Genomic DNA, 27,037 nt, shown 5'->3' on the forward strand with positions numbered 1-27,037 from the left:
GCTTAATAAAACCAGTTTATTTCTTTACATTCTCTTGTATTATGTACAGTATATACGAGGTCGTGCTTGTTTATACATTATTTGTTATTTATAAAGTACATTTTTGTTATTTAAAAGCACCTAACAAAAAAAATTGGTGTTTTTTTTTTGAGGCTGGAACGGATTAATAGCATTTCAATGCATTTGAATGGGAAAATTTGCTTTGACTTACGAGCGATTTGGCTTACGAGCTCCGTCACGGAACGGATTAAACTCGTAAGCCGAGGTACCACTGTATATATATATGTATGTATATATATATATATATATATATATATATATATATATATATATATATATATATATATATATATATATACATATATATACATATATATATATATATATACATATATATACATATATATATATATATATATATATATATATATATATATATATATATATAGATATATATATATAGATATATATAGATATATATATATAGATATATATATAGATATATATATAGATATATATATAGATATATATATATATATATATATATATATATATATATATATATATATATATATATATGTATATATATATGTATGTATGTATATATATAAATATATATAAAACTAAAGTAAGGAATTTAGTGGCCCAAGCCATACACAACATATTGAAAGTTAGTCATCATCAAGATATTCATCTTCATCAGTCACTTTCCTCTGAAACAGAAGAATAATCTGGTTTTCTTGCAAGGTTTTGGGAAGTGCTGGCCTGAGATGTCGCACTGGCTTGCACAAGCCATTTTCCAGGGTCGATCCATGGGTCAAGGGAGGTGTAGCAGCATCAGAATTTTCAAAGTTAAGCTGTAAGTATGTCTGGAAGTTCACTCTCTTCACCTTAAGGTCATGGGAGTCTCTGTCAGGTGGAATTCTTTGGGCTGACTTCCTTTGACTTCCTTCCTGTTCATTGCTGCTTCAACATAGGTACCTCCAGCTGAGGTGTCATACACTATAGCACTTTCATTCTTGTGAAAATGGTCATGAAAATCCAATTTTGTCTTGGAATTCCTCTTGCAGCATGGATTTCAGGTAGGCTGATTTCACAATTGAAGTCATGCCAAAGTTCTGTAACATACCAGTGTAGTCTTGAAGTAGACTTTGTAAGGTACGAAATTCATGTTGTTGAAATTTAACATCACGCACATGTTGGTAAAACATGTTTTACTTCAGATAAATGTATGCGTTGTGTTACGTGCTCCTCCCCGAGCCCCGAGAGGAGTCATGGCAGAAAGATGTTATTCTGTATGTCAAAGATCAATGGTGAAACCACACCAATTGTTACCAACAAACAAGTATTGTATTAAGATCACACAAGAATAACAGTACAACAACAACAGTAATCAATTGTACAACCAATATATATTTCATATGATGGTACCATCAGGTTCGTACAATATAACTCACTGTGCTCCAAGTGAGCGAAAAGAAGAACATTCCCCAATGTCTCTATTCCGGCATCAAGCCAAAGTCGAGCCGCTTCAGCGATCATCAGAACGATGTCTAATCAAGACCAGAATCCCGGTCGGATGACAGTCACAGTCCCACTGCCAAAGCTGCGCAAAGGCGCCCTCAAGGCGACTGGGAAATCACACCCTCGGGTATGGACGTTCCACGGCTCCAAATCGGCGAACCGCAGATTTCCCACTCAAAAGCCACGTTACACACGCACACCAGATTAACGTCTGAATGTGGTGAAAATGGTTGAAGCGAAGTGAAAAACCTTGAGTGATGCGCAAATCCTGCGCGAGGTAAAAAATGGCCGACGGCCCGTTCTCGTGGCGTAACGGCACTCTGATGATTCTCTCCGGAATCAACCGCAAAACCTGTCACGCAGGTTTATCTGTCACAGTGATAACAACTCTCGCAGGAATCCTTTTCCTGGGAAACCCAAAGTTCACTCCTGACTCTCGTTCGCCAATCGTTCGCTCCAGACCTCGAAGCAACTAGGCTTCTTGTCCGACTCACTCGCTCCGCCTTCTCTTTTTCCTCTTCCTCTTCGTTGTCGTCCGGTTCTGGTTTCATTTAAAACATTAACTTTTTTACCTTTTGAAAATAGTAATCTCATTTTTCCTTAAACGACAACAATAATAGTACATGGAATCGAAAATGTTTACAGTGGATGAAAACCACAACAACGGAAGTGGCGAATCCGTAACAGTTGTATATGGAGTCTCTTTTCATCACCAGAAGTATTTTGCATTGACGATATGTGGAGCGATGGTTTCCAACAGGAGCGATGGTAACGAATCTCAGCAGCAAAGGGATCTGGCATTGATTCAATAAGTGCGAAAAGTCTGTCTCTCATACACTCATCCTCCAGATAAACTGTATGACTTTTGAAAATGTTCCAGGCATCCATCTGTTCCATGGTGTGAAACTTGTCACGCCCAGGATGCTTTGTATCCTCAGGCCTCATACACCAAATGCACAAATGCTTATCATGTATTGTTCCTGTGGCTGAACGTGATTTTCTTCTTTCAGCATCGAGCTTAGAAGTAACAAGGACTTCAGGATTACCTGTTACCCTGTGTAGCAGGTTGCTCACTTTTGCTTTTACGTTTCAAAGCATGCTCCAGTTTTTGCTTACTTGTGAGCTGAATTTTGCACAATTTGTGGTAGTATATACCATTTGGTCCATTTTCCCATGAAACTTTGTCAAATAAACTACCATATCTATCGAGTCCTCTCCACTTGTTTGCATATTGTTTCAAATGTTCCCAAGCTTCTGGGGATGTCTTGCTTTTGTCTTCATAACAGTCTTGGTTGCCAATAATGCAGCAGCCAGAGGTCATCTCATCACTCCTCCTTTTCTGACCTTTACCAAATGATGTTGCCATTGTTTACATCAACCTGAAAAAAGACAAAACAAACTTAGCAAGTACAATACAATTATGTGTTCCATATATCTAAAAATAGATGTGCAATAATATCTTAAATATTAATGGTACTATTAGTTAACATTTTAAAGCTTAAAATCTTGTCGTTATTGTAAGTACAAAAATTATGGTAAGTAAGAGAAATATCTTATCTTTAGCGCAAATCCATGTTCCGACATATGACACTGCTGTGGAAAAAAATCTTCAACAACTAGATGTTAATAAATTCAACTTGAACATATAAAGGTTGTTAGAATTTTATGGTATAAGACTTTCAGCTGTTGTCAGAATATCTGGAAAAGAATCTCTGAAATTTAAAAAAAAATAGTAATGGTTAAAAACAATAATTTCTTCAATAACTCATCAAATATTAAGAAAATGACAATAGCAATTGTACTTTTAAATTCCTTGACCTCAAAAACATATTTAGACACAAAAATTATTTTTCTAACTTAATTAGAAGTGGAAATATGGCCACATCAGTATTATTGGCGGCCATATTGGATTTCACCCTCTGGTGTTTTTTTTTTTTTTTTTTGTATACAAGATCGAGGCTCGTGAAAGAGCTAAAAGATACTTTTTAGCTCACACTTCTGTGTGGGCTAAATAGCCCACACTTTTGCTAGGGGTCCCCCGGCTAAAGAATTTTAGTCTCGCCTAATCATCCAAAATATGCCTTCAAACCACGGTCCTGAGAAAATGGTCACGGAATCTATTAGCTGGTCCCCTACTACTTTGACATCAACAGTGGCAAGATCTACCTGTAGGTCCCGTGATGACATTCTGGGGTTCTTAGAGACTTCTTTCAGCATCTTGCGGTCTGCTCTCGGGCTGAACTTGCTGGGGCGGCCTGGCTTGAACAAGTTGGCAGTTGTTTGGAATCTTCTCCACTTGTAGATGATCTTCCGGACAGTCGAATGATTGATTTCAAATATTGTTTGAAGATCTTTTTAAATCCCTTCCCAGACTCGTAGGCATCTCTAACCTTCTTTCTGAAGGCCTCAGAGAGCTCTTTTGATCTTGGCATGGTGACGCCGCACACTTCAACAACAAAGAGCAAATCAAACGAAATGTCTGAGGTTTAAATAAGACAGGTTCCTCCAAGATCCTCTCTAACGATGTTCTAATCATTTGCACCTGAGCTGGTGCACCTGATTCTAATTTTAGATATTTGAAGTAGTGATAAATGTAGGGGTGTATTTACTTTTTCCACATGCGAAATTTGCATTTATGTTTATTTAAATTATACAATGGACTACATAATGTAAATGTTTCATGATATTTGTTATATTATATCACCTTTATCTATCAATATTGTTGAAATGAAGATCAAATAGCTGTATGTTGAAATATGTTGAAAAAGTCTAAACTTTACATGGGGTGTACTTACTTTTTCACGTGACTGTAGATGTACTGTAGATGTCACTTTTCCTGTTTCTTTAGATGTTCTTTTATTGTTTGTTCGGGTGTATCCATGTCCTTTCTCATTAATGACGTAGCTTAGTAGATGGGTCAATTTATGAAAAAAAACACCCTAACCCCAAAAAATTGCTACAAAAGGTTTTTCAACAGGTTTTGGTACTATTGGCGATATTAAATAACTAGATGTACTATTTTGGTACTATTGGAATAACATATTAAAAATCTAATAAAATCGGACCACCGGAAAGCTGTTATTTTCAAGATGGCATCCATGATGGCCGCCAATACCCTAAAATGGCTATAAAGTCATTTATAATTCACCCTAGAGTTGTAATTTTGGTGTCTACCCCCTTGGTTTTAGGGGTCAAGAATCCCATTAAGACCATTACAAGTATCATTGACTAATCAGGTAATCAATAAATTCAAGAAGATGGCAGTCAGACATTTTATTAATTAGTTCTCATTAGCCACCCATGTGACACTCAGTAGCCAATCAGAGCTCGTGTTCTTACCCATTTTTTGTACATTTCTTTCAGGTTTAAGGATGAGTGCAAGTAGCGTCGACCCAGAAGTTTATCCCTTCTGTATGGAGAAATTGGACGATGGAGGTGATGTGTATCACATTTGTCAAAAGGGTGCTGATGGAATCAACGCAGCAAGTGTGCAAAGAGGTGAAACCATTGTCATGGCTGGCACTAAAGTGCACATGAACTGTCGTAAACAGTATACCAACCCACTTGACATAAAGACTTAACTAAGTAAGAAAAGTGGATCTTCCAACTCAATTAAGAGAAGCGCCAGAGTATGTGAAGGTCCTTTTAATAGCAAAACTGATTGCATTTTTTGTGGAACTGGTATTGTGCCAGGAAGTAAGGAACACAGTACAACAATGCCATGCAAGAATTCAACAACCTCTCCTACACAACAAGTGAGCAGCATAAAGAATCGACTGAAGCAAGGATCAAGAGAGATTCGTCTGACCTGTCAAAGATTCGTTCAAAACTAAATTCCTGCACACCTTTTTTCTCCAGACTCTTCCTTGAAAAATGTTGTTAATGGTGTAGTGGCTACAGTAGATGTGAATGTACATGAATTTGAGTCCGTTGGAAGTAAAATCATTGAAAAAATGATTGGGCAGCCTGCTTTCACATTCTCTTTCAAACGGAAGGACAAAGCCAAAACCCTCGAGATATGTCGACCATCAAGGTTGCTCCTGAACAGACCATTGACCCCGCCCTGTTGTTCCAACGGTTTGTGGTAGTATCCAAAACAGGAGACCTTTCATTGAAAGACGTTATGAGTTATGAGCTCAGCCCATTCCCTCCTGCCCTTTTTGAGGCCAGAAACGTTTTCCGAAAGGCTGATAAGCCTCAATTAGCTCACGCTATCATTCGAGCAAGGTGCAAGTGAAGCCATCGCAGATTCTGCTCCAAAAACGGAACATTATGTCCTTGACGGAGGCTCCTTGCTGCATTGTTTACTTTGGAAGACACGAGACAGTTATGGTGCAATCGCGCAGGCATATGCAGACTTCACCATTCGCCATTATGCTTCAGCAACTGTGGTCTTTGATGGGTATGGTGGAGGTCTGTCCATTAAGGACAATACACACCAACGGCGTGGGCAGAATATCCATCCAGTTGTCAACTTCACTGTAGAGACAGAGTTTTCAGGCAAAAGTTGATTTTTGTCAAGAGATAGCAACAAGCAAGGACTAATCGATCTCAGAAGTGATGAACTGAGGAAAAGAGACTGCAATACCTGGGGATGCAGACGTAGATATTGTTAAAGCTGCAGTCGAAACCTCGTGTCATCAATCCACCACTTTGATTGGGGAAGATACTGACCTATTAGTTTTGCTCCTTTACCATGCGCACACAGATAACAAGGAACTATATTTCCGTTCGGACAACACGTGTAAGGCTACCAACGCATATAACATCAACCGACTACAAGCAATCCTCGGTTAGGGCCTGTGTTCACAGTTACTCTTCATTCACGTCTTCACTGGTTGTGATACAACCTCCCGGATTTTTGGTATTGGTAAGAAGTCAGCCTACCAAAAGCTTGTGAAAAGCGATTCCATTATACAATACTGTGCAAATACATTCGTTCTCCCAAGTCAGCCAAGGGATGTGATAGAGGACCTCAGCAGCAAAGCGATGGCTGTTATGTTTGGTGGCAATTGTATAGATTCGCTTGCATCCTTGCGCCACAACATGTTCATTACGAAAATAGCGTCTGCAAAATCGTTTGCGACACCTGAATGTCCCCCCCCCTACTGCATCCTCCACCAAATTTCACTGCCTCAGAACTTACTACCAGATCATGGTCTGGATTGGGAGGGAAGGTGACATGGATGTCATGAACTGGGGTTGGAAACTGGAGGACAATCAGTTGGTTCCAATAATCTCAGAAATGAACGCTGCCCCTGATGATCTCTTGAAGATGATACTTTGCAACTGCATTGCAACTGCTTCAATTTTATTAGATTTTCACCCCTCAGCCCAATGGGCTAAGGGGTATTGTCGTCAGGGATGTCGTCCGGGCGGGTGTCCGGGCGTCCGTCAACTTTTGGTTTCCGTCAATTTCAAGGAGAACAGCTTGTCTGATTAAATCCATTTTTGCAGTGTGTGTTGGGGTTGAGTAGAGGAAGGTTCCTTTCGAAAATGGGCACGCTGCGATTTTAAATATGGCCGCCACGGTAGCCATCTTGAAATTGGTTTCCGTCAATTTTGAGCAGATCAGCTTGTCCGATTAAATCCATGTTTGCAGTGCGTGTTGGGGTTGAGTAGAGGAAGGTTCCTTTTGAAAATTGGCGCGCTGCAATTTTCAATATTGCCACCATGGTAGCCATCTTGAAATTGGTTTCCGTCAATTTCGAGCAGAACGGCTTGTCCGATTAAATCGATGTTTGCAGTGTGTGTTGGGGTTGAGTAGAGGAAGGTTCCTTTCGAAAATGGGCACGCTGCGATTTTCAATATGGCCGCCACGGCAGCCATCTTTAAATTGGTTTCCGTCAATTTCGGGCAGAACGGCTTGTCCGATTAAATTCATTTTTGCAGTGTGTTGGGGTTGAGTAGAGGAAGGTTCCTTTCGAAAATGGGCGCGCTGCGATTTTCAATATGGCCACCACGGTAACCATCATGAAATTGGTTTCCGTCAATTTCGAGCAGAACGGCTTGTCCGATTAAATCGATGTTTGCAGTGTGTGTTGGGGTTGAGTAGAGGAAGGTGCCTTTCGAAAATGGGCGTGCCGCGATTTTCAATATGGCCGCCACGGCTTCATTTCACCATGCATGGGCTGAGGGGTTACGCCCACTTTGCGGTGCTATTTATTAGATTTTTTTATATGTTAATCTTGATGTCCAATAGTACCAAAAGCTGTTGAAAAACCTTTTGTAGCAATTTTTTGGGGTCAAACTGAATATTGACCCAACTATAGTGGTTCCAGGGCCAAGGAAAATAGGAGTGGGGAAAGACTTGTCACCCTGGAAGATCCTGTGTCGTATCTTCACTCCTGGTATTTTGATCTTTCCTTCAGAGTGCTAAAGTATCAATGTGGTATTCCAAAGCCCCATTGCTTTCTCAATCAGTTTGATTATTTGATTATTGATCTTGTACAATTGCATGCATTTCATCATCCATGAGTGTGGAACACTATCAAAAGCTTTTTTTGTCGTCTAACCATGTTTTACAATTTTCACCCCTCAGCCCAATGGGTTAAGGGGTATTGTCGTCAGGGATGTCGTCCGGGCGTCCAGGCGTCCATCAACTTTTGGTTTCTGTCAATTTCAATGAGAACGGCTTTTTCAATTAAATCCATGTTTGCAGTGTGTGTTGGGGTTGAGTAGAGGAAGGTTCCTATCGAAAAGGGGCGTGCTGCGATTTTCAATATGGCCGCCACGGTAGCCATCTTGAAATTGGTTTCCGTCAATTTCAAGGAGAACGACTTGTCCGATTAAATCCATTTTTGCAGTGTGTGTTGACTGTTGGGTAGAGGAAGGTTCCTTTCGAAAATGGGCGCGCTGCGATTTTCAATATGGCCGCCACGGCTTCCTTTCACCATGCATGGGCTGATGGGTTACGCCCGCTTTGCGTTGCTATTTATTAATCCCCTACCGGTGTACACCGGAGGGGACTATCGGTTTGCACGCCATCCCTCCGTCCGTCAGTCCGTCAGTCCGTCACGCAAAGAACAGTTTTCTGGAGTTTTTTTCTAAACGCTTAATGCTAATGATTTCAATCTTGGCACATGGGTTCCTCATGATAAGTTACAGATTAAGTTCGAACTTCACGACGTTTCGATCATTTTTAACAAAGTTATGGCACTTTGAACTTTGGGAATTCTGATAAGTCTGATGATCCTTAACTCAGTGCCATTTTAAGTTTTAATTTCCTTTAAAAACCAATTTCTCTGCAATAATAGGACCGATTGAGATCAAATTTTCACCATAGGAGGGTCTCGGTCTGTAGAATATTTTAATGGTAATTATGACGTCACAGGTCATGTGGTTCGGCCGCCATATTGTTTTTCGTGAAAACACGAAAACCCCTTTTTCTCCAACGGCTGAACAGATCGAGGCCAAACTTTGCAGGCATAATCGCATACCCATGACGAACAAAAAAGTCAGCGAGCATGACGTCATGCGTCACATGGTTTCAGAGTTATGACGTTTTTAAGCATGAACCTTTGAAACCGAGCCGCTCCCTCATTTTTTTATACAATCGAGGGGAAACTTCACAGATCTGTTCAGCATGTCAATCTACTAAAATGTCCTTTTGGAATTTGTGATAGGGCACGTGGTTTGGCAGATATCGTTAATTAAACGAAAATATTTAATAAAAAAAATAAAAAAAAGGATATCTCTTGTTTTTTCTAGAGTTCTCCTCAAGCCGCACCGCGCGCCCTCAGCCTCGTCTCGCGAACGTCAACAGCGCGACACCGTGTGCTTTCCGGAGGGGCAGAGCCAAGCCGAGCAACATATATACACATCGATCATTGATCGTGAACCGGAAAATATAATAAATTACTGATATTTAGCGACTCAAAAGGTTCTTTATCAACAACTTATTGTCTCGTGCTTCTGCTGACCTGTCTGCAAGGTGTATAAATCAAAGTCTCGAGTGCGAATCACAGGTGAGCCCGTCCTGAGGTAATTAGCGATTGGGAACAATTCAGAACCTGTGGATAAATAACCCTTGGTAATTTCCCTAACAGTTTTCCGGGCGACAGACTGCCGGTAGGGGACATGTATTGCAGCGCAATACTCAGAATGCTTGTTCAGTATGGCATTATTGGCCTCGTTTCATAGTAGGTTGTCTATTGTTCCACAACATTCTCTTTTACATCCCTTCTGTTCTGCATATAGGCCCCTTTGTTGTGTTATGCTGTGGTACATAATTTGTGTTATGTTGTGTTATGCTGTGGGTCATCTGGGTCTTTTTGGTCCTCAGGGACTTTTGGGTCTTTTTGGTCCTCGGGGACTTTTGGGTCATCTGGGTCTTTTTGGTCCCCAGGGAATTTTGGGTCCTCTGGGACTTTTGGGTCAATGACTTGGGTATTTTGGGTCATTAAGGACTTTTGGGTCCTTGGGAACTTTTGGATCTTTGGGGACTTTTGGTTCATCTGGGTCTTTTGGGTCCTCTGGGACTTTTGGTGATCAAGGAGTTTCGGGTATTTTGGGTCCTTGGTGACTTTTGGGTCATCAAGGACTTTTGGGTCTTTTGCATCAACACAACACACAACATGCATTTTAAAGGCCATTTTCCCTGCTAGAGCAGGGGTTTTGCATCCTCAGGGACTTTTGGTTCTTCGGGGACTTTTGTGTCATCTGGGTGTTTTAGGTCCTTGGGGAGTCTTGCGACTTCGGGGACTTTTGGGTCCTTGGGATCTTTTGTGTCCTTGGGGTCTTTTGGGTCTCAAGTGTTAAAGGGTCTTCCAAGGTCTAAGGGGTCTCAGCAGTCTAAAGAGTTAAAAGGTCCATTTGAATAGTACGTAATTAATTAATAAATGTACATAATAAATACACAAAAAGTATGACACACACACACACACACACAAACACACACACACACACAAACACACACACACACACACACACACACACACCTCATCAATTTATAGTTGATACTAGAATATAAGACACGCCGCTTCGCTGATGGAAATACCAATCTTTGCTGCGATGGCTCATCTATAGGGGAAGAAAAAAAAAAAGAAGATTCCTGGGAGATCCTGCTCTCCGTGCAGGGATAACCTACGTCACGTTCTGACATTTGTAGTTTTGACACGCGTGTCCAACTGTCCATGTACCCATAACCGAAAAAAAAATTTGGACCACAAACACTCCCGTGAGTTACCCAAATCCACCGTAGTTGAATTTATTGAAATCCGTTATTCCGTTCTCAAGTTATAACTCGACAAACAAACAGATAGACATACACGGCTCCTTTTATAATCCAGAACAGTGGTTCTGAACCTTTTTAAAGGCGCCGAACCCTAACGAAACCCACCCAACACCCGCGGAACCCCTCAAATTTGACAAAAAAATGAAGAAGAATTGCATCTTAATGCGTTTTCTGTTCTTCTTTTCGGGAGGCGATCTGGGAAATGCGTGGTTTTGTTTTGGAAAGGGCCACCCTCAAATCATTTTCGCATGCAAGCCTGCTCCTTTTCTTTGTTTTAATGTCCACCAGTTTCGAAAACGCATGCTCGCAGAGATACGTTGTAACGAACGGCGTAAGGATCTCAAGGGCAATTTTAGCGATGTGAGGATACCCTTCCATTTGGCGGCACCAATACATTGAGAGTGTTGTTGTGCCGAAGAGTTGTTGTTGAGTCTGGCTCTGCTGAAGTTCGAAGAGGTCGTCGAGGTATTGGTCATTGACATCTGCCGTTGCAACGTCGAAAGTAAACGGCTGCCGCACCCATGCTGTGTATTGATTGCTCTTGGTCAGGGAAGTAGCCGTCGAATGACTTTCCTAGCTCATCAAAGTGCGTGGCAATCGCTTGCTTCAGCTCCCTCGGCACAGCAGTGCCTCCAACTTCAGACTCATCTTCGATCCCGCTCACACACTCGTCCAGTAGCGAAAAGATCGCGAAGTTGTCGTTCTCTGTTCGCCGACTCCACAATGGTAACTTCTTTCGGAAAGCGCTCAGCTTTTCTTCAGATTCGATGACATTCACACCACCGCCCTGCATCTGGCAATTGAGATGATTGAGTGCGTCGAAGATGTCAGCCAAGTACGCCAAGGCGAGGATGAACTCTGACTCTTGGAAGTGCTTTGCATGGCAATGCTGGTGTTCTCACAAAAACAGGGATAATTCTACACGCAAGGCAAAAACACGGCTCACTACCTTATCTCGTGATAACCATCGAACGTTAGAGTGGTAGAGAAGGACTTCGAATTCAGAGCCGATTTCATTGCACAGCTCTTTGAAGATGCGATGATTCAGAGCACCGCTTCACACGTAATTCACAGTTTCAACGACGATTTTCAGAACATTGGCCAGTTTTAGAGGCAGGGTTTTTGATGCCAGCACGTGTCTGTGCAGGACGCAGTGCGTGACGATGATGTGTGGTGCATCGGCCTTCACCAGCGCTCCAAAACCGGAGTTGCATCCCAGAATGGCTGGAGCTCTGTCCGAGCAAACTTCAGACACCATGTTCCACGAGAGGCCGTTGCTTCTGAAGAAGTTGTCCACAAGCTTCTTCATGTCAGCTGCCTTTGTCGTTGTTGTGAGAGGCTTGCAGAACAGCACGTCTTCCTTGATTTTGTCTCCTTTGACATAACGCACAAATAAGATGAGCTGGCTCAAATTCGAAACGTCGGTGGTCTCGTCGAGTTGAAGGCTGAATTTCGTCGGGCTCGCGACTAAATCTGCAACTACCTGGGCGAGGATGTCATCGCTCATCCCATCGATTCTGCATCTGATGGTGTCATTTGAGAGTGGAATGAGAGAGAACTTGTTTTCAGCAGCTTTTCCCAGCATGATGTTGGCCATCTTCAACGTGGCTGGTTTGATGAGTGTCTCGTCAACGGTGTGTGGTTTGCCCTGCTTTGCGATCAGATACGCAACTTCATTCGATGCGGTGAGGATCGGTTTGTCAATTGGAACGAAGCCGAGAGTGGGCAAGGTAGCATTTGCGTCGAATCGGACTCTCTTCAATTTGAATTCATCCAGCATTGCGTCTTTGTACTGCCCCTCGCCGTGCAGTTTTTTGAAGTGTTCCTGTAGTTTTGCTGGTGCTAGGCTGGAGTTGCTCAACTTGACATTGCAAAGCATGCATTGAGGACGCTGACTTCCATCCCGTTCTGTCAAACACTTGAACCCGTACCGCACGTAATCCTCCGACCACTTCCTTTTTTTGCTCAACATACTGCAAAAAAAAGAAGAAAAAAAGTAACAAACTGATCTTAATTGAGCTCGGGAAAATAATTATATGACAAAAATTTAAAAAGGAACATGCTTAAATGTAATCAGTACCCCTCTGAAAACTGAGAAATTTTAACGAAGAAAACATAACTTATAGTTACGATGACGGGATTTATTATCTACTCAACTATATGTCACCTCAAATCCCATTATAATATTACATAGAAAACTGCGAATTGTTAGTTTTGAATTCGACCAAAGGAGTTATATCACCTCCACCTAATTTTCTGAGTAATTCAATCATATTTTATAATCACCATCCACTTTTGACTTTAATATAACTCTGAACCCGCCCTGCAATCCGCAAACATTTCCAACTTGCTTTTCAATTAATCAGTAACTCCAAAGTAAGGCGCAGGAAAATCGCGTTTAAAGTGCTTCATGCACTTTGAACACGTCGTGAATGACATAACTTCGCCGTTTACGCCTCTTAGATGGAGTAAATATCGTGAATGCCTGCAGACGTGGCTGCAATTGGACGGTGAGTGTCACAATCTTGCCAACAGACACCAGTATCTGGTCAACGTCGAGTTCACCAACACCTCCACGAGTCTATGATACACCTCCACGAGTCTAGGATCTACCTCCACGAGTCTACGATACACCTCCACGAGTCTACGATACACCTCCACGAGTCTACGATACACCTCCACGAGTCTACGATACACCTCCACGAGTCTACGATACACCTCCACGAGTCTACGATACACCTCCACGAGTCTACGATACACCTCCACGAGTCTACGATACACCTCCACGAGTCTACGATACACCTCCACGAGTCTACGAAACACCTCCACGAGTCTACGATACACCTCCACGAGTCTACGATCTACCTCCACGAGTCTAGGATCTACCTCCACGGGTCTAGGATCTACTTCCACGAGTCTAGGATCTACCTCCACGAGTCTAGGATCTACCCTCCATGCGTCTAGGATACACCTCCACGAGTCTAGGATCTACCTCCACGAGTCTAGGATCTACCTCCACGAGTCTAGGATCTACCTCCACGAGTCTAGGATCTACCTCCACGAGTCTAGGATCTACCTCCACGAGTCTAGGATCTACCTCCACTGCTAATTATACCCCACGTTATTGTGCAGGGTGGGACGAAACAAGCTCTGTTGTACAATTTCTGCATTGGTGGGTGATATTGGATATGTGTCCGCCTGCGTTAGATGTCAACCCACTGTTTACGTTTGATCTCGATTAAAGGTCACACGACAGAGGTAAAACCTCAGATGCTTCAAACTCGAGTTGTGATCTGCAAAAATATTTTCAAAGGGCACATGTCATGTTACACCCAAAAATTTAATCTGTCCATCTTTGCACAGCAGGCCATTGTGGTGTCAAATTTGGTTGTTGTATCACGTCGGACAGTTCTCTCGAACAAGCCCTTGACACAAACACAGCGGATCGATCTCCCAGAAACGATGCAGAGATCCCCCACATCGAGGATGGTGTGACCCACCTTCACGAAGTCAGGGCCATGTCGGAGTTGGAGAAAGAAAGAAACAGGCACAAGAGGGAAAGGGACGGTCCATGGGGACCAATCGGCACTCTGACCCTAACAAAGCGCTGACCTGACGAATCAGGGCAGCAGGACAGAATGGGGAAGATTTTGGAGGGGGAAGGGTTCGACCACCATGAAGAAGCATCCGCGATATTTACTGTCAAGTTTGATTGAAATCCCTTCTCTCATCCACAAGTTGTTGTGGTAACCAAGATTTTAAATTAAAAGTCACATGACCATGGTCCCTTTGACCTTTTCAACCCAAAATCGAACCAGTTCATCTTTGCATTACAGTTCATACCAATTTTGTTATCATACCAATTATTACAGTTCATACCAATATCGATCGATCGGAGGTCGATCGCTGAATTAACGCCAGGGGGGTTGACTCAGCCTGTCATCCTTCCGAGGTCGGCTAATTGAGGACCAGTTCACTGGTAATTCCCTGTTTGTCGTTAAAGGCGGCAAAAAGGGTTGGCGTCAGGAAGGGCATCCGGCCGTAAAACATTGCTTCAAAAAGGGGACCGAAAAACAACAACAACCACGGTTCCCGAAAAAGGCCAATCCCCGCTTGCGGGGAAAAATGGCCTCTGAAGGTGGTTTTTTTTTTTTAATACCAATAAGCCAATCACATAAGCAGTTATTCTGGAAACGAAAGTCTGGTACGGACCGACAACCGGACGGACAACCGTCCTGCGGAGGCATAAAAACGTGCACTGTATACTAATTTTAATAATAAAATGCTCACTATCACCTTGCTGTTCTACCTGAGCTAAATAATTGCTGATTAATTCTACCTGAGATTTTTCAAGTATATTGCTTGATCTTGTGCGTTATTCTGTCTGTTTTTCTGTCTGTTTGTTTGTCTGTCTGTCTGTCAGTCAGGTGCCTACATGTCACAATTTTCAACCGATCTTCACGAAACATCACCAAATGGTAGAGTTGATCATAAGCAAGAAGCTTATTGTTTTTGGGATCAAAAGGTCAATAGGTCAACATGGGCCAAAGTTCACCAACTTTGTCGAATTTCTAAAATCCTCAATTTTCATCCGATTGCCTTGAAATTTTAAGAAGATTTGTGCTACTTGAGCCCGTGGACATTCAGAATTTTCGCATACATCGAAGCCTGCATCTTTGCGTATTGACACGACGGTGAATAAACTATCATGCGATTTACTTCAGGTGTGTGCCTTATTATTATCTATGGATTGATACTTATTGTATCAATGGATTTATCATGTATTCATCGGATTCATACCGCCGACCATAATACCAAGCTTCCCTACTCTACATTCACTATGCTATCCCTGGTCATCGTGCGGTCCCCATATGCATCTGGAGGCATTTTTAGTGTCGCCCCATTCATCCGTTGTTTTCCAGACAACCACGAAACGTCGTCAATAAGCAGTATCCCTTCCATATGCCAAGCTTACCCATTTTCGAGATGATATCTCTGATGGTTTCGAAAATATTTTGGGTTAATTTCGGAGAAATTCAATGAATTTTACAGTAGGTACATACGACAAAAGTACATTTTTTACATTTCCGCTGTATGATGCGTGCGTAAGTAAGAGCCTTCAAAACTGGCAGGGGCACAGAACCATGGGAGGTCTGTGCCGAGCATAAATTCTGAGGCTGAATTATATGTACTGACGGAGATACCACGCCGCAAAGTCGGCACCGGAGCTAAAAATCCTCCTTTTTGACTCTACATGACCTAGTTTGACGTGGTCGTTCATGGAAACTGGCAGGATTTCAGAGTTAAACTTTTAACACAAGGTCAGACATGTTGTATACAATAAAACAATGCATAGAAATCGTAGTCAAGCGAGTTCGGAACGAAACTCATTTTTTGGCACTATTTCAGGCCTCAGCTTGAGGCCTACATGGTGGTGGAAATATTATGGTTTGGGGCAGCTTTGCTGCATCAGGGCCTGGGCAGCTCACCATCATAGAATCTACTATGAATTATTCATTGTACCAGAGGGTGCTTGAGGATAATGTGAGGCCATCTGTCAGAAAGTTGAAGCTCAACCGAAGGAGGACCTTGCAACATGACAATGACCCTAAACATACCAGTAAATCCACCAAGGAATGGCTGAAAAGAAAGACATTTAGGGTTCTGGAATGGCCAAGTCGAAGCCCGTATCTAAATCCCATCGAGATGTTGTGGGGGGATTTGAAACGAGCTGTGCATGCAAGAAACCCCTCAAACATCACACAGCTGAAAGAATTCTGCATGAAGGAGTGGGCACAAATTTCTCCCAGTCGATGTCAGAGACTGGTAGACAGTTATAAAAAAACGCCTACTTGAGGTTATTTCTGCCAATGGGGGCAATACCACCTATTGGAGCCAAGGGTGTACTTACTTTTTCCACATGTGAAATTTGCATTTATGTTTATTTAAATGATGCAATGGACTACAAAATGTAAATGTTTCATGATATTTGTTATATTATATCACCTTTATCTATCAATATTGTTGAAATGAAGATCAAATAGCTGTATGTTGAAATATGTTGAAAAAGTCAAAACTTTACATGGGGTGTACCTACTTTTTCACGTGACTGTACACATGGGTCATACACACATACACACATACACCCATACACACATACACACACACACCTACACACCTCCTTTTTTCATTTATTTTCCTCAATTCTCTCTCTCTTATTCACAGACACACACACACAGTCGCACACATACACATACATCCACACATATGCACATACATACACATATATACATCCACACACAACACACATGTACACCCACACATATGCACACACACACACACACACACACACACACACACACACACACACACACTGCACTGGGGAGTGGGTCACCCATGGGGGGAGTGGATCACCCTCACTTGGGTAACACATGGGGGAGTGGGAGAGGATCATGACGTTCATTGGTGTCTCATTCTGTTCCCTCATTCTTTTATTCATTTTGAAAATGACAGTTACAAATATCCCTCATGCAACTCATTGAGACAGCGCTGACATAAAGAAGCAGGAATGACCACCCACATGCCCCACATCACGTAACCTTGAGCTAAAGACAGCTCGGATGCACACGACGCATATGGAGCATATTCTGACGTCGAGAGCAACTCGCACCAAGAACCTGACAAAAAAAACGTCTGCAACATGTGACAGCACGCAGTGACGCCGACTGGCAGCGGCCACTTCCACAGCGATTATAATCGTAATTACCGGACCAGATGCTTTGCCGTCTGTGTTTATTTCTATATTTTACATATGTGAATTACAAGTCCATGCACACGTGAAATGGAGTTTCTTTATTAATCCTGGATGTGTACACGATTGATTCAGCCTTGAAAACTCATGCGAAAACCAAAAAAAACGTTATTCAAGATTTCACGATTTTATTTCTTCGAGAAATGAAACGCATCTTCTTTGGGCGGTGTACAATCGCTCCGAACGAAAAAGGCATTGCCCGGTGAGTGGGTTGTTGTAATCAAAATGTTGTAATTGTTGTTGTAATTAATATATCTCGGCAATTTTCCGTGTGTGCGTGAATTTTCTCAATTATTGCTGAAACCGATACTAAAACCATTGATAAAAATGAAATCAGATGGTGAATTACAGTCGAGATAAAGGCGTGAGAGTGTCAATAGCCTTTATGTTATAGGCTTTTCCGTTTATAGAACGAAAATGCATTTCGTTCAATAAACGGAAACTTTCATCGGATTTTATTCCCGGTTTTTTTCAACCGAGTCTAAAGCCATTTTAACGACTGAAAAATGAAATGCGATATCGAATTATAGTTGAAATAAAACTGTGAGAGAGAGCAAGACACCACGGGCCTAACAAAACAGGCCTCAAAGCTATGCGAGTAAATAAAATGGTAGATATTTGTTTTTGAAGCCTCTTCCAGAATGGATGGAGCTACTCTCTCAACGGAGGAAGCCACACCCCCGGACAGACGTTCGACAGACAGAATCACCTACCGAGAATATAACATAGATAGATTGGTTGGTCTTGTGGTGTTATTCTGTCTGTCTGTATGTCAGTCGCCTACAGGTCACAATTTTCAATCGATCTTCACGAAACTTCACCAAATGGTAGAGGTGGTCATAAGCAAGAACCCTATTGTCTTTGGGGTCAAAAGGTCAATAGTGATCTTGTTTTTTTGGAACCATGTTCAACATAGGCCAAATGTCACCATAATGTCTGGTGACACCAAAAAATGACACCAAAATGTTTGTCACCAAAATGTCACCATAAATGTCACCATAATTTGACAAATTTCTAAAATCCTCGATTTTCATCCGATTGACTTGAAATTGTAAGATGATTTGCATATCTGGTCACTGAATTCAACCACTGAATATTTTTAAGGTCAACATAGGCTGAAAGGTCAACATAGACCAGATTTATAAAATCCTCAATTTTCATCCGATTGACTTGAAATTTGAAGAGGATGTGCATATCTGGTCACTAAATGCAACCACCAAGTACTTTTGAGATCAACATAGGCCAAAAGGTCAACATAGGCCTATTTTCATCTGATTGACCTGAAATTTTAAGAGGATTTGCATACCACGTCACTGAATTCAACCACTGATTATTTTTGAGGTCATCATAGGCCAATAACCTATTTTAGGGACTTCGCAAGTATCTTGCTATGCATAACATATTTCCTGTTTGTCTGTCTGTGAACAAGATATCTCAAAGTTGTGGACGGATTCGGATGAAATTTGGCAGAGAGGTGGTGTGCATGATGAGGACGAAATTATTAGATTTTGGAGAAAATCCGGATTTGGATCCGGCTAGTATAATTTTTAAAGTGATTCTTCACCATTGGGAGATGGGGCTAAAACCGATACATAGCACTATATCTCAAAAGGTTGTGGACGGATTTGGACGAAACTTGGTGGAGTGCTTTATGTGTGGCAGGGACAAATAGATTCGATTTTGGTGAAGATCTGAATATTGATTCAGATTCGATTAATTATTCAATTTTTAAATGATTTGTCACCATTGAGAGATCGGGCAAAAAGCGATTATATAACATGATGTTTAAAAAAGTTATGGACGAGTTATGACTAAATTTGGTGAATGAGTTAGATGATAAGAACAAGCCAATTAGATTTTGGTTCAGATCCGGCCTATCAGTGGGATACGAAACATAAACTGTTAAAACTGGCAGAGGTATGCGCTCTACCGAGTGACGTTCTAGTTCATCCTGTTTCCTTTCTCAGTTGCTCTCGCTCTCTCTGCGCCGCTAATCTTTGTTTTCATTGAGGTGTTTGGTTTCTGTATGTAGGGCCTGGTCTATTCTTCTTGCGGCTTTGTTTTCCTGTTGCTTTTTCGTGTGTGTGTGTGCGTGCGCGCGTGTGTGCACACAATGTCGAGTGCATCAATGTGTGTATTAACAGTTTAATATTTTGTTGTTCAATTTCGTCCATGGTAACAATGAAAGTACACTATCATTGCAAATAGATACAAGGATGGACAGGCAACAACCATTATTAACGCACAGGTTGTAAACCTGGTGCGTTATAGCGTTTGCCTGGGAATTTCTGTCGCTCCAAAAGTGAAGCTCCAACAGTGTAGACGTTTCTGTCGCTCAGATGTGTAGACAGTTTCTGTCGCTCAGATGTGTAAACATGACGTCATCAAATCTATATTTAGGCTAACCATGGGCTACCCCTTTGGCTGGTACGCGGCCGCTCGCTAGTACATAATATAGGATATATTTGTTATATGTTATGTTATAGGATATATAGGATATATGTTATATGATATAGGATATATATAGGATAGGTTATAGGATATATATGTTATAGGATAGGAATATAGGACCCAAATGACCCAGAGGACCCAAATGACCCAAATGACCCAAATGACCCAGAGGACCCAAATGACCCAGAGGACCCAAATGACCCAAATGACCCAAATGACCCAGAGGACCCAAATGACCCAGAGGACCCAAATGACCCAGAGGACCCAAATGACCCAAATGACCCAGAGGACCCAGAGGACCCAAATGACCCAGAGGACCCAAATGACCCAGAGGACCCAAATGACCCAGAGGACCCAGAGGACCCAGAGGACCCAGAGGACCCAAATGACCCAGAGGACCCAAATGACCCAGAGGACCCAAATGACCCAGAGGACCCAAATGACCCAGAGGACCCAAATGACCCAGAGGACCCAAATGACCCAGAGGACCCAAATGACCCAGAGGACCCAAATGACCCAGAGGACCCAAATGACCCAGAGGACCCAAATGACCCAGAGGACCCAAATGACCCAGAGGACCCAACTGACCCAGAGGACCCAAATGACCCAGAGGACCCAAATGACCCAGAGGACCAAAATGACCCAGAGGACCCAAATGACCCAGAGGACCCAAATGACCCAGAGGACCCAAATGACCCAAATGACCCAGAGGACCCAAATGACCCAGAATTTCTGTCTCTCCAAAAGTGAAGCTCCAACAGTGTAGACGTTTCTGTCGCTCAGATGTGTAGACAGTTTCTGTCGCTCAGATGTGTAAACATGACGTCATCAAATCTATATTTAGGCTAACCATGGGCTACCCCTTTGGCTGGTACGCGGCCGCTCGCTAGTACATAATATAGGATATATTTGTTATATGTTATGTTATAGGATATATAGGATATATGTTATATGATATAGGATATATATAGGATAGGTTATAGGATATATATGTTATAGGATAGGAATATAGGACCCAAATGACCCAGAGGACCCAAATGACCCAGAGGACCCAAATGACCCAGAGGACCCAAATGACCCAGAGGACCCAAATGACCCAGAGGACCCAAATGACCCAGAGGACCCAAATGACCCAGAGGACCCAAATGACCCTCTGGGTCAATAAAAGTTGAAACTGGGCAAATGTCAATGAAAATTTGCCAGACCCAGACCAGAAAATGACCCAGAGGACCCAAATGCCCAGAGGACCCAGAGGACCCTGTGAATGTGAATGAATGTGAACATAATGTGAATACTAGTAGCAATTTTACAAAAACCATGGCATAATTTCAAATCTTGACCCGAGATGATAATTATGCTACATCATAATTTCCATGTGCCAACCTGGGCGGAATCCAAGTGGATTCACTTGTTCAAAGAAAGATTGTCAGTAAAAACCCTGATGGCTCATTCCTCATTCTCCATGGAAGATCATTTCTGCTTGCTCCTCATTTCTGGTTAAGTAGTAATGGCAGCCATAACAAAATGCAAATGGATGTGGTGGTTGACTTGTTGCCGTCAATTTAACTCATGAGCAAGAATATAATGTGAGTCTTGTAAAAGATGGTCATGCCCAAAATCCACTAAACAACAACAAAAAAAAGAACCCATTTTAAGGTTGGCAGTGGTATCCATCCAAGGAACAGTTTCATTTCACTGTGACTTAATTAATTATACTTGGCAAGAAATGATCCAAGTTTGCCAGATTAGGCTGGATAAGGACAATAAACTTTCTTATGTACATGTATGTGGCAAAATTTGGTAACACCTCCCTATCCCCTCCCACCCCCTTTCACTTCCCCAAACTCTATTCTTTTTTTAATATACACAACCCCCTTCTTCTCCTCTTTGGTCTCTATAATAAGTATGCATTGGAACCATGTTCATTATTTAATACCACGTGACATGATCCCATGTACTGTTATCAAAGCTTGGATAACTATTAAATTTGCTATGGAGAACATTATTTTTCTCTTTGCTGATGAGTCCACATTATGCTGTACAATGGCACATCCCACATGTAGGTCAGGAGGAGATGCTTCCCTCTCTGCTGGCACATATCATTCATTACAGGCAAATCTCACATTCTCACACTGTCTCTCCAGAAGGGCTGTGGTGAAATAAAAGACGTTCACCAGAAGTCTCCGATGTGAGCTTTTATTCACTTGAATGCAACACATCTATAAAGAGAACATAAAGCACTAATAAGCAAGCATCCCTGAGCACCTTCATTAACATTGAGGCAATGCAGAGACATTAGCAGGTACATAAGCATGTTCATAATCAATCTTACCAACTTGAAGGCACAAGACAGCAATAATGACCCCTCCTCACTTTACAGGTGGTTATATAGACCGCTCCCCGAGCGATGGGCGCAGGAATTGCATCATAAGGAATGAATCAAAGAAGGAGGGCACTGCTCAAAGATGGAACCAACAATTTCATCTCAAGGGCTATCCAACGGACTAACCTATCTACATACAGGGTGTTTATAAAGTCTCTATCTATTTCAGAGAAATAACGGGTAGCTAAATAGATAGGGACTTTATAAACACCCTGTATTACCATAATCTACCATTGGAAGAGATATGGTCTCTTGGTTTCTGGTTATAGGCCTTTAATCTAATCTTCTCATAATCTACCTTCAACCAGGAGTTGTGATGTTTCCTGGGATGACCACACATCAATGCTGGCCTGCAAAGTCAGCCTCAGACTGGCACCCTCTGTTGTGCCAGGTTCCTCCTTTGTAAATTTGAACTTCTCTCGGTCTACTAGGCCTTTGTTTGTAGTTCTAGGGAGTAATACTCACCCTTGTCGGGCTGGTGTCCCCACTTCATAAATGTCTACTGGATAATTGGCATCTCCCACAAAGAAGCAGAATCACAAGGCCTGCTGCTCTCTCTCGATATAAGAGGATATATATTTCCAGGATTTGATGACCTGTTCCATTTATTAGACCAGTGTCTAATGTGAGAGAGAGAGAGACACACAGAAACAGAGAGAGACGCAAAGACAGAGAGAGAGAGAGAGACACAGAGACAGAGAGAGAGAGAGACAAAGAGACAGAGACAGACAGCTGCTGCCTCGGAGATGGATGGGGTGCTGTACAATACAATGTGAAGCTATCTGCAAAAAAGGAAGGGAGGGTTTTTCAGAGCACTGGTGAGGTATTTTATGTAGATGAGGAACGAGAATGGGCCAAACATACTGAATGTGGAAGTTTATTCCACAGGTGGGAGAAAAGTGGAACAAATGAGTGGACATGAGCTGGGAGTTTCACCAGAAAGGGGGTTATTGGCAGATCTTGTGCATCCTGCAGATACCAGGGTGGGTGGGGGTGGGGAAGAAGACAAATCACGGAAAGAGCAGAGGGTTCAAGACCAGAGGAGGTGGGAGAAGATAGAGACCACCGACTGATCTCCGATGTCAAAGTGATAGTCCCATAGACTCGGCTACATCACAGAAGATTCCAATGATCTCGAAGGCCTTGGTTTCAACAGCGTCAAGTTGAGCAAGGTGTGAGGCAGGGGCGCCAACCCAAATGGAAGAGCTGTCAACATAACGACACATGCATCCAAGCAGACAGTGCAATAAGCACACAACATGATGGAGAAACAAAACAAAAAAAATGGATAACAATCTATGGCAACAGAGGAAAATCCGGAAATGTGTACTTGGCTTTAGAAGGGTATTCATTTCTCGGATAGTTTTGAGATACAGTCGTTATTTTCTAGAGAGACCACCAGAATGAGTGACCACCTCTCATTTCCGACCATCAATTTGAGGCACGGAGGTATTTCCTTATTTTATAATAAAAAAAACACCTTTAGAGGCCATTTTTCCCCGCAAAGCGGGGGTTGGACTTTTTCGGGCACCGTGGTTGTTGTTGTTTTTGTTGGTCCCCTTTTTGAAGCAATGTTTTATGGCTGGATGCCCTTCCTGCCGCCAACCCTGTTTGTTGCCTTTTTACGACACACAGGGAATTACCAGTGAACTGGTACTGAATTAGCCGACCTCGGAAGGATGACAGGCTGAGTCAACCCCCCTGGCGTTAATTCAGCGATCGACCGGGATTCGAACCCAGGATCATAGGATCCTAAGCTGGCACCCTAGCCGCTACACCAACACCAGGCTTATTTTATATTTTCTTATTTTATAACTACCTGAAAAGAGTAACTACCAATAGCATGGGCCAAGTATAACTTGATGCTTTTGACAACCATGATTAAAGTCGCCTCTGTCCAGCAGGTTAAGTAATATGTTTTGACATATAATTTAACGCATTGCCTAATGACTAGTTTTTTGTATCTAAAAATCTGCCCAGATGGACCACCTGTTTTTAGAGACCAGTTTGGGTTTTGCACTCGAGCTAGTGTCTCAAGACAGAATCTACTGTATTTTTTGTTCAGAGAGGTAGATGACGTTATTGAAAAATATATTCTCTCTGCCTGTTTAATTAAATGTCAATGACAATATTGGTTAAAAGGCATGCAGTTTTGAATTATTCCTCGTGATTGCTCTTTGACTAGTTTATTCTTCTGTCAGATATTTTTTATTCTTTTTTATTGTTTTCATTCTGCACAGGTCTGCATGTTCTGCACTTTAGAGAGTGGAGTCATGCATGTTTTAACAAATCTTTTTTTTTTTTCAGGTTGCCATACACTGGATATTTTGGTGGGGTATCTGGCCTATCAAAAGTGCAATTCTTAAAGATCAATGGCTTCCCAAATAACTACTGGGGTTGGGGAGGAGAGGACGATGATATATACAACAGGTGTGTCCTGCTTTGACTTTAACTTATTATTATTCTCCTACTGATTTCACTGGATGGGGACTATATGTTTGCTCTCCGTCCGTTTGTCCATCCCACCTGTGGTTTGCGAGACTTTTCCCCTTTACCCTTTAACATATTCAACAGAAACTTGGTACATGGCTTTATTGTGATCATTTAGAGAAAATGCAATGTATTCTGTAGCTTTGGTCCACTGTAAATGGCTCACAATTGCTGAGTGTTTGGACCAAGAACATTTACTGGGACCAGCATGGGATATGTGTGGCAAAGCAATTCTCCCTCTTGTTTTCTTTTGTGCATTTTACTTTCATCATTCATGTACTCGTTGCGTTGACAAAACCTCTATCTTCTGCAGAATAACCCTGCAAGGCATGAAGATATCACGTCCAGACAGCAATATAGGCCGATACAGGATGATTAAACATCAGAGGGATGCTAAAAATGAACCGAATCCAAAACGGTTGGTGCCATTTATTATTTTCTGCACTAAACTAAGCAAGATGAGGCACTGGCATTTTCAAAGGTCACATATGACATGTAGCATCATTTATCCCCGATGTGTGTCTCATGAGTAATCGATGTACAGCACATCAATATTGTATGTTTTAAACATGTTTGATGCACTCATCTCTCCTGCCAAGTAAAAGTCATCACATTTCTGGTCGTTCTTTCCAAGAATTTGATCTTTTTAATTTTCACAACCTATGTCCGTTCATAAATCACCCTTCATCAGTTTGTGTCCTCTTTAACCATCTTGCATAATTCTGTTTCGCCTTGTCAAATGCTTCCACAGATTCACACAGATCCATGAGACAAGGTGGAGCATGAAGACCGATGGGCTAACTTCTCTGAAGTATCAGCTCGTGAAAAAAGATGTCTGCCCACTCTACACCAATATCACAGTAGATGTGGGAAAGCCTCCAAACTAACTGAATGGTTTTTTTTGTTTTTTTTGCAAACGCTTCACCTGCATGACCTCTATGTCTTTACAAAGATATTGGGATCATTATTATTTTTCTATGACTCGGGTGATATACCAAAATCTGGTATTGGCAGAGCCATGATCAAGTGTCTTCATAGCGATCGAAAGCTGCCACTGCAAACGGTCTTTGTTCATTATGTTCAGTCCACATTCCAATATGAACAAGGCCTTTTAGGCAATATTGAATTTGTACTGATATTTAATTCAATACTTTTTTGGGATTATGCCAAGGTATAGTACACATTCTGTACATGCATTCTTTGTAGGTTTTTTTTTATCGATTGCAAATCAAGTTTGGTAGTTTGATTTGGTCTTCTGGATAGGGGCCAGCTTTCATGGTGGAATCGTTCAATCTGTTATTTTCATTCTCTTATTAACCGTCTCTTTTGGTTATTTTGGTTTGGTTATATCTTTTGTGAAATGTAAATGTCATGGGTTTCAACGTCAGTAGTGATTCACATATGGGGAATTCCACCTGTAAGCCTGTCTTTTTCTTTTTTCGACTAGACTCGTCTCGTCCAAATTATCAAGTCAGATGATGCCTGTTGAAGGGAAATATATTATTTTTATATATATATATATATATATATATATATATATTGCATCATAATTATAATTGTTGAACCGGATTTTATGTGTGAACTATATAGATGTCAAGGGAAAATCTACTAAATGGAACTTTTTCATAATTTGTTTAATGTTGTCCGAAAGTTTCTCAATATTTAATATGCAATACAACCTCTTGCTTAATGTCTTTCAGAGATAACACTTTATTTGTAATTTCATTTAAGAAATTGGGTGCTTTTGCTGATCCCTTTCAATACCTTTGCACTTTGACTTGACTTGTTCACTTTTATAGCTGCATTTGTTACCACGCAGTGCCTTTTTTGTAAACTTGATTGTTTCCAATAATTTTGCATTGAATAAAATTTGTTTGGTTTATTATCTTGCCAAAACGAAGTTTTTGCAAGATGTATTAGTCAGCTTGTATGTTTGTTTGTTTTTTATCTTGCCAAAACGAAGTTTTTTCAAGATGTATTAGTCAGCTTGTATGTTTGTTTTTTTGTTTGTTTGTGGTTAATCATTTTTTTTCACGTTTAGATCACTCTGTAGACCACAGTTATTATTGGAAACTCCTGTAACTTCGCATATCAGAGTCCTATAGAGATACCCTTCAGCACACAAAATTTTGAAGGTCAAGGT

The 27,037-nt window shown here is 41.6% G+C and overlaps 1 protein-coding gene across 1 annotated transcript in view; it reads left to right on the top strand.

Annotated features, from left to right (window-relative positions):
* The window catches only part of LOC137425775 (beta-1,4-galactosyltransferase 2), an 81,911-nt gene extending 55,135 nt beyond the window's left edge, over window positions 1–26,776 (top strand). The window contains exons 4-6 of the mRNA XM_068114499.2: window positions 24,712–24,834; window positions 25,208–25,312; window positions 25,646–26,776. Coding sequence (XP_067970600.2) covers window positions 24,712–24,834; window positions 25,208–25,312; window positions 25,646–25,781 — 364 coding nt within the window. The 3' untranslated portion in view covers window positions 25,782–26,776. The remainder of the gene's footprint in view (window positions 1–24,711; window positions 24,835–25,207; window positions 25,313–25,645) is intronic.
* The last annotated feature ends 261 nt before the right edge of the window (window positions 26,777–27,037 follow it).

This window comes from Myxine glutinosa, chromosome 1 (genome assembly GCF_964187855.1).
Source record: "Myxine glutinosa chromosome 1, kmMyxGlut1.1, whole genome shotgun sequence".
Lineage (NCBI taxonomy): Eukaryota > Metazoa > Chordata > Myxini > Myxiniformes > Myxinidae > Myxine > Myxine glutinosa.